The 9583-nt window shown below is 45.9% G+C and overlaps 1 protein-coding gene across 4 annotated transcripts in view; it reads left to right on the top strand.

Annotated features, from left to right (window-relative positions):
- Positions 1 to 9583, top strand: part of NDP1 (Tetratricopeptide repeat (TPR)-like superfamily protein) — a 102016-nt gene that overhangs the window by 21007 nt on the left and 71426 nt on the right. For all 4 annotated transcript variants that reach the window (XM_086799474.1, XM_086799473.1, XM_086799477.1 and 1 more), the window contains 2 exons: positions 7652 to 7698; positions 7837 to 7987. In XM_086799474.1, coding sequence (XP_086655600.1) covers positions 7652 to 7698; positions 7837 to 7987 — 198 coding nt within the window. The remainder of the gene's footprint in view (positions 1 to 7651; positions 7699 to 7836; positions 7988 to 9583) is intronic.

The raw sequence follows: 9583 nt of genomic DNA, 5'->3' as shown, positions 1-9583 counted from the left end.
CGGATCTCATAATAGACTGTACATCGGCAAATGTAGTGTTCCTCTGTGTCTACCTCCTGGTAGCATAGCTGACAAATGCGGTCATCCAAGATCTGATGCACATATCGCCGTGTCTCAATCTGCAGCTGGTGTGATGAGGTACGGATCTGTCCAATGGCACAACGTAACCCATGTGATAGGTGTACATCCATGTACGCCGGGTGGGTGATAAAATCATCTGGTGAGAGGTGTAGAAAATGGCTCTTGTAATGAGCCATTTTCGTGCCTGAGGGCTCAAGGGGGCTAGTCCATGTCCTCTCTATGTCCACTATGATGATATCCATCCTGATCACGCGGTTTTGCTCTGAGCGGGTGAGATCCAAAAATGGACAATCCAGACTGTACTGAAAGGGTGGTAGTGCCTCTATCCACAAACCATGTAGGTCAAACCATGATCTCATCTGAGCGTACCAGCAATGAGTATCTCCATCCTTTGCCAACTGTACGGATGAGGTCAATGCCAATCGGGAGTACCTCTGCTGAGGGAGCTCCCATAGCCGCTGTAAAAAGGTAACTACTTGGAATAGGGCCTCGGTTACTACTGGTGGGGCACCCAACTCAGCCCGAACAATCTCATGTGGTATTGCTGATTTGCTCTGAAACATGCGGGCAATCATCATAAGCAGTGGTCTCTCCATTTGCCTCCATCCCTCATCTGTCCCTCTCTGAGATCTGTGATGTATACTGGGCCCCCAAATTGGAGCTCCATACAGGAGGGTCGGTGTGACAAGCGTATCAAATAGCACAATTTGGTGCGTGGCTCGTGAAATTGTATGTGTGCACACTGCCTCTCAACTGCCCCCAAGCTGCATGCCCTCGAGCTAATCTAGCTGCTGCTGCCTCCTTCAGGGAGAAACGCGGTCCTTGAAAGTAACTCCCAAGTAGACATATGACCTGACGTACTCTACCGGCTCCCCTCGGAAAGTGAACTGAGGCTCTAATCTCGTCACCCATGCTTGTGTGGTGTTGAACACCATAACCTTGGTTTTCCCAAGGTTCACTGTCAGATCTCTATCCGCATAGAAAGCCTGTAATGCATCCAGGTGTCTCTGTAATCCCTCCGGAGAGTCTGAGATTAGAACAATATCATCAGCATATAACAAGATGGGTATCAACACCCCTGCCAGGCATACCCTTGGGCCTCCCAATCTGTCTACATAATTAGAGACCGCATCAATGTACAATCCAAAGAGGGTGGGCGATAGCGGGCATCGCTGCTCACCCTTATCGTGCTGGTCACCCTCTCAGATAGTCCGCTTGGAGCTCGGACTCTGCCTGTCACAGACTCATACAAAGCATATATCCCCCACTGCATATCCTCGGGTACCTCAATGTCATGCAATCTGTGCATAAGCGTGGCACGTGGTACGGTATCGAAGGCTTTGCGAAAGTCCACAAAGCAGCAGTATATCCTTCTCTTCTGTGCCCTGCCCTCTTCAATAAGTGCCCGAAGTGTCAGATGTCCTCTCCTGAAGCCAGCGTGTCCATGTGCTCGATGACCATGCCTCCATGCCCATCGGCTTAGCTCCAACTCCAATATAGAGCCATATAGTTTGGCCAGGTAATGACCAATCATGATCGTCCTGTAGGTGCTTGGTACCATGGGGTCCCCACTCTCAAAGAGTGGTACAATGATATGCTCTGTCCAGCTTGTCGGGAAACCCTCACAAATGGCACGATTAAACACATGTACGATGAGCGGAGCCAAAGTGTCTCGTGCATATGAGAAGTGCTCTCCAACTAGCCCATCATGATCTTGTGCCTTTCCATTCTATAACCTGTCTATTGCATCTAGCAGCATCCGCATAGTAAAAAAGGTGCTGCTAGCCGGTCTAGCTCCCAGTGGAGGGGGGTGGGGGGGCTATCCTGGTGCATCATATAGCTCTCTAGCATAAGTATGCCATGCCTCAGGTGCAGTAATCGGAGTACCAGGCTGTCTCTCCTGAAACATCTTCCATGCCCTCTGCTGTTCTTCCCCAGGAAGAGTTGGTAGATCTCCTCCTCTAGCTTAGCCAGATAGGCTCGTTTCTTCCTCCGCACAAGGCGCCGAAAGATCATTCTCGGTAAACCCCAACTGTCTCACGTGTATACTGATATCTCGGGTACCTAGGTAGATGAGTGGCCGGCCCATCTCTCGGGGATCTACCTACTAGTGTGAAACTCAGGTATGCATGATCGGCTGCTATGCCAATGGGCCTACTGGAAATCGTAAAACCCCGCACATCAGGTATCAACGAAGGAGATCCCATCAAGTAGTCCACTGTGCTCGCTCTGTTCTAGTGTGTGAGAGCATCTGATCCTTGCATCTCGATAAGCCATTGTATATGACCAACCCATGTGCACTCCCGAGTGAGAAAATGCCTGCCATAATCTGTAATCTCCCCTCATCTTGTGCTGATCTCTGCAACCCTACATCCTCTGCCGTGATCTCTCGGTACATAGCCTCTTGAGTATCATACAGCTCTGTCTGCTCTGTGCTTGTACATGCATTAAAGTCTCCTAATAGTAATATGTCTCCCCATGCTGGCAAACCTCATGATATCATCATATAGTGGTATATAGGGCGACTCTCCTGATGGTGCAAACCTGGAGTGGGCTGGGGGAAAGTAGCATACCGCCACATATAGCTCGCGGAGCCCCTCTCTGCATATTCGGACCCACATGTACCTCGCATCTGCATCTCTATGTACCACATGTATTTTGTCACGAAGCTCCTCCTTGTAAAGTATTGCCACTCTTCCAGATCCTCCGGTACCTCCCACTGTGCGTGGCTGAGGGCAGAAAACTGATTCCCATCTATAACCCCGTACGTCAGGAAGCCTCTTGTTTGTGCACTGATGGGTCTCCGTATACATAGCAATATCACTGTGTTTGAAAGTATCCTCAAAGTATCGTGCATCTGTTCTAAGGGCTCCGTTGCAATTCCACACCGTGAATCGCAAGGTCTCATAGGCCGCGCACCGTCAAGCGGGCCTCCTCTCTGTAATGATGACTCGGTCATCTCTGTATACCGCCCATTTCCCCTCACTTCAGCTCAAAGATAGAGATAGAGATAGAGAGTACTCGTTTCGCTTCAGTTCAAAGACTGCAAGAGAGTGGGAGAGAGAGATGGGGTTTCCCTTCACTTCAGTTCGCCGACTGTTTGAAAGAAAGAGAGAGGGATTCTTTTTGCTTCAGTTCGCTGGCCGTAGGAGAAGGTGAGAGTCGCGATCCTTTGGCTTCAGTTGGCCGACCCTTCTCCATGCTTCTCCCCGTTGGTGAGAGAACCCGTTAACATTGGCCAGCCACCACCATTTTCGACATCGATTCCCATGCTGTAGAGGTGGGCAAACCACACGTGGACAGCCATGCTTTAATATTATTTTATTTCAAAGCATTAGAAGCCTTCGTAAATGGCATGATTCTTCCTATGTAGATGTTTCAAAATTTTGTGTGCCCACCCATTTTTAATGTGGGTGTGAACACTCCACCTTATAAAATATAACTAAGCCTTAGACATTATTTTTGAGCCTTTCGACGGCTAGATTCGATGCATGCAAAAAGCCAATTGCAAATCAACAAGCAAAGGCATCCACATAGTCTCGTAGCCAGTAGTTTTGGGCGTCCCCAGCACTACGAGACCAAACATGGGCAAGCATGCAGGACACGAAAACAAGTCATGCACCTAGAAAATCTTTTATCTTCGCACATACATTAAGTGAAGTGCATATGCAAATATACATTGGAAATCCCCCATTCTCAAGCCATGTATCTCACTTAGGGGTCTAGTCATACTAGATGACCCCGAGTTTCAGCGTTCCCAGTCATACTGGTCACACCTCCAGGCCTACTAGTCACACTAGCACTACCAGACGAGCTACTGATCATATTAGCAAAGCTCTTATCCCTCTGGAAATATCAATCCATCTCATAGGACTACTGATCATATTAACAAAGCCCAAATATTGGACATCTCGAGGGTGATTCACCAATCAAACTGGTGTCCAAATGCACAGAAAGTCTTTGCATTTATTTTAGGATACCTTGTTGTTTAGGGAGCCAAATGGTGACATTGCATCCCACCCACCCCCTTGGGGAGCGTCTGAGCTGGGGCCCACTACGCAGGGGCCGGGGGTGTGTGTTTGCCGGACAACTAGAGGCGGCCTCCTAGACTATCGACGAGGACAAGCTCTAGCGAGGTGTCCCATCTGTCAGTAGATGAAACATTGACCTGGGAGGCCAGAGTACTCAACTTTGCAAAATAGGGTTCCCCCGTAGACTAGAAGTGAAATGGTGTGAGGCACTGACTCCGGAGAGGCAATGCAGATTCGAAGGGATGGAATCCTAGCTATTCGTGCAAGAACCGAAGCGGTGGTTGGGGGGGATTTCATCACTCTTCCGATAGCACCACCTATCATTGGGAGGAAAGAAAGGTATTCCTTCCTAAGACCTAGAAAGCAGAGTGTTATAGGAAAGCGTGAGACATTAGCCAAAGGGTTGGACGGAGAGTCGAAGCTCTGCTGCTATTGCGCAAAGAAGGCATGGGCCATACGCAGTGCGACGAGGCTCAGCTACATGACTCTGTCCAAAGCTGCAGGCGAATCAAACTCAACCTGATAGTAGCCATGCCTCGAGGGATGAATTCCAATGATCTTGCATCCTAAAATCCCTTTCTTACAGTATGTATTTACACACACACACGCACACAGTTGTGAAGAAGCCTCCTTGGACTGCACCGGTTTTGAAGAAGCTGCCTGCTCGGATTGCTCCTCCAAGGTCATGGGAAAATCTTTTGCGATGTGCAGTGAAGTCACTATAAAAGCATTGTGCAGCAACCATCATCCTTGGCCTTGCACTGGCTACCCTTGTCTTTGCCTTTCTGCTGCTCCCGTTGTTGAGTCCTAGACTTGGAACTCTCCCGCGTCTTGAGCGAACTGCATCTGAAAGATCACGGGGCCAATGTGCACAAACATTTGCGTGCAAAAATAGTTTCAAACCACTCACAAAACGCTCAATCGGACCGCTGGACGGTCCTTGGGACTATGAGCAAAAGCTTCCAAAAACAAGGGAGGTAGTCCGTTATCGATTCGCCATGTTTCTTCATAAAACGCTCCCACTGTTTCTTCAATTCACGCTAGTAATCTACGGGAATAAACTACTCTACAACCACCTTGTGGCAGTCTTCTCAACAAAGTCACGAAGTGGTGCCTAAGGTGGTCTTCCACCACAAGAGAGCAGCACCTGTCAAAGCCATACGCACCAAATGGAACTAAAAAATATATGAACCGTCTACTACTGCTGCCAATGTGGTAGCCATCTCGTGGGTCGAATTGGTGATGATGTCTTCGTCCATCTTCCTGTTGAACTTGGTAGGCTTCAGAAGCTTCAATAATTGAGCTTGTTCCTCACGAGGCATGGAGGAAGAACTCCACAAACCGGTAGTCCCCGGATGTTGAGCCGATGAAAGCGAATGGGAACTGTCCGAGAATCCAGTGAAGAGGAACTCCGCGAAGGAGATTGTTGGTGACGCGAACGACGTGTCTTTTATCGACTACTCAAGCAGGTGTAGAATGATGACTGCGGGACTGGGATCGAAGCTCATCAAGTACATCCTTGCCTGCGTTCAAAGGAGTGAAAAATCCTCCTCCAGAAAGTTTTCTCACTTGGTCTTCGGAATCATCCAACACTTGCTCCGAAAGCAGGAGCTCTTGTAGCTTCTAGATCCGGAATACTAGGAGCTTGAGCTGACTCCATCTTGTCAGGAGGGGCAGAATCCAGATATAGCCTCCATTTTAGCCGCTTGCATGCCATGGATGCCTTCATGCTGAAAAGAAAATTAGTGAGTTGTGAATCCATGACAAATATCAAGTGATTAAGGACCGGATGAGGGATTTCAGCCTTGCGCGATGAAGGAAGGGAAGGGAAGGGATATACTCCAATTAACCAAGGTGCAACGAAGAGAACCCAAATATTCACTTTTCCCAAACTCGAACTTGTGTACTCTTGGAATCCAAGTGCTCTACTCCATTCAAGTAGTCAATGCATACGTGTGCGAGAAAACAAACTTTTTTTTGTAGGTTCTCTAGGCTCTGATACCAACTGTAGAACACTTGTGCCTATGTGCTAGGTTTTTCCAGAGATAGAAAGAAGAGTGTGGTGTAAACACACATACAACACATACAAGAGTCCTAAACTACTACTTTGTATTGTGTACAAGAAAGATGTGTAGTACAACTGAAATTCAAGTACAAGATGTGGCAGAGAATGAAGACGTCAAATCACAGCCATGTGACCTACTATACACTCCTGGCTAGCACTTCGACTTCAGAGAAACACTCTGGGAAGTCCAACACTGAGAAAAACAGATGAATATGACGATTTGGTTACATACCATATTCTTTTCCATAGGCTTGACAGAAATGGATCCATAAAGAGTATATATAAGCCATTTTCAGAATTTCAAAAGAAAAACTTTTCCTCAACTCTTTAAAACATTGTGATTTGTGACTCTATATCAGAATGTGTAATCATGTTGTGACCCTAACCTGCCAAAGTGCAGGTGCAGAAAGTATAGTAGGAAAGACATGATTGTGAACACTGAACAATGAACTTTTGTCTTTGGGGACAAGATAATTGCATTATTGATGAATGTAATCTTAAGACTTTGTGGTCAAGTTTTTTCCCCCCCCCCTTCTTTTGAAGAGACACTACTCACGCCATCGCCACCGTATCTTTGTGTACAAGCTTACTTCGATGCATTATGTCATCAACATTAAATACTAAGATCATTTTGGGAGAAGATATTGACTTTTATTGAAGGGCATGTGTTTGAGACAAGAGTGACTCGCACCAAATCTCAAGAGTTTGGGGACAAGATATTTTCAACTTATTGTGGAGAGGGAAAAGAGCCAATTACTATTATTATTATTAAGCTGGTGGTTATTCAGAAAACCGAAACCAGGAAAATTTCCCATGCTCGGAAAATGGGGATGATTCCACCATTTTTGTTTTCTTTAACGAACTTTTCTAACGAGGTCAAGATACTGAACTACCCTTCATCTGATTAAACTAGATAGAAGGAAAACTAATACAGACTTAACTTGAAGGAATCAACTCTTTTTTCCTAATTGAATCAGGCATAGCCGTTAATCTATTCATTAGAGAAGTCTCTAGGCTTTTATTTAACTACTCGAGTTCTAACTACTTTTATTCATTAGAGAAGTCTCTAGGCTTTTATTCATTTAACTACTCGAGTTCTAAGCGTATTCCTATTAATCAATTTTATTATTAAAACTCTATTGATTCTAGCCTACCCCATCCGGCCCATGGGTTAGCCACCGCCCAACCACTGGAATTAGTAGAACCACCCACCCATAATTGAATGCCTTTCTTAACTTTTGCTTTAGAATACAAATACGCACACACTCCTCTTTAAACTTTCTAATATAATAATTGATCTCTTAAAAAAGAAAAGAATGCTTGATAATCTCCTTGGTCATCGTATGTATTGTATTTCCAAAAATGGGGAGTTTAGAGATTTTTTCAAGTAGCATGTACATCATGGTCAGAGCTTATTGAGACTTACGGTTACAGGTGATGAAACTAGCATAATTATTGATATATTTCTATACAGGAGCTGCTTTAGAGGCTTTGACTGGTTTGTGCCTTCAGATGAATGAGGTTAGTTCAAATGGATGGGGGTTTATTTAAATTTTAGTGATTGTGGAGTTTGCAGTCTGATTTTCATCAAGATTTTTTTTTCTTTCAGCTTATTGAAATACAAGAACGTATATTCATTATTATTGTTTTTTTGCGTAGGACAAGGCAGCCTTGGACCATGCAGACGGCTTTATAAAGTTGTTGGAAGAGGCAGTTGATAGTCATGCTGCAGAGAACTTGCAAGCCATGAAATGTCAAGCATTAGCTTTAAAAAGACTAGTTGAACTGACGCATGCATCTTTCAATGCCGGTATGTTTGTGGAGCTTTCCATCAGTGGCACTGTCTGTCATCTTTAACTGTAATTTACGAGTGCTTAAATGCCAAAAGGTTTAGTGCAGAACTTGCCTCATGTATTATTGTAGTTAGCATGCTCTAGTGCGCTTATATTGCAAGCTTCGAATCCAAATTACAATCCTTTCTAGGCATTTCTCACTAGAAACTTTCACAGCATGCCTTTATTCCAATTTGTTCGACAAGCTTGGGGATTGTTGTTGCCTCTTTGTTCAGTTCCTTTGGTTTTGCTTGTGTAACCGATTTAGATGTTGAGAAAAGTGGATATTGTGGTAATTGGTACTTGGACGTGGATCAAGGATTGGGCTACAAGGACTGGACGTGCCAGAATGGTCCCTCAATGATGATGAAGGCAATTTGGGTATTCAGCTGTAGATGAGGAAGTTGTGAGATGTACCCATCTCCATAAGACATCTCTCTTACTGATACTGGCATTCCTGTCATCCAAGCTATGAGTGACATCTATACCCTCAAACTTCACTTTTGAAGTCTCCCAGCAGGAGCACCACTCGGTTCAGTCTTGCCACAAGTGACATGATTTCTTAGGTAAAGCAGCGGATTGCTTACACATCTAATTGAGGCTGCATATCCACATAAAATGTGCACAATTATCCTACAGTCCAATGAGATAATAGAGCTCAAGCGTGATCTATTTAGCATGGGTACTCTGCTTGACATTCTAACACACTCCCCTCCACCTGTGTCATTTCAAAGCAAGAAGCTTGACTATACCCAGATTAATTGGCACACGTAGGAAAAAGACCTGTATGCTGTTATACGTGCTCTGAAAACTTGACGTCTTATCTCCATGGAACCAAGTTTGTTGTACTGACCGACCATGAGTTGATTAAGTACATTTGTGATAGACCCGAGTTGAGGGGGAGAAATGCATGGTGGGCTGTGTTGATGCAAGATTTTGATATGGAAATAAAGCTTGAACCGAGTGGCAGATGCCTTGAGTAGAATTGGGGAGGTGAACTCTTTGAGCTTCACCGAGATTAGGGCTGACCTTTATGACTCTCTCCGAGGGCTATCGACAGTCATTTTGGTCGGTATTACATCCACGGTCCAAGCAAAGAGCTCCATAGATTTAGACGGAGTCAGCTAGTCCTAGGGAATAGCAGAGTTGATGTCGAGGCTAAGTCTGTCTCTACCCCAGATCCCAGCTAGGCCTCTCTCCGTGAGCCTCCGGGGGAAGCTGTCTGTGTGCAAGCCAATCTCCAAGAGACCTAGCAGCATATGGCCACTGGGTAAACGGATCAGGGAGTTCCAGATCAGGGGCTGCCGAAGACGCTCCTCCAAGGCTACCGGAGCTAATTGCCCAAGGGCCGGCTTGAGGTGATCCCAAGCTCGGCGTAGGTTGGCTGCAAATCTGTCCTCAAAAGTTGGGCTAAATCTGCGGGCCTGCATCTCTGTGAAGATCCATTTGGTGCTCTGCGGGCCAGGGCCCCCAGGCTCGGAGTACGGGCTAAAATCCGGGCCAAGAGGAAGTCCTTCCAAGGCTCACCACCTGGAAGGAGTCCTCTAACAATCAACTTGCCCAACAAGGCGTGG

The sequence above is a fragment of the Cibotium barometz genome, chromosome 6 (assembly GCF_041138505.1).
Source record: "Cibotium barometz isolate CiBa-2024 chromosome 6, ASM4113850v1, whole genome shotgun sequence".
NCBI classification, from domain to species: Eukaryota; Viridiplantae; Streptophyta; class Polypodiopsida; order Cyatheales; family Cibotiaceae; genus Cibotium; species Cibotium barometz.
This window is presented reverse-complemented; position numbering and strand designations above follow the sequence as displayed.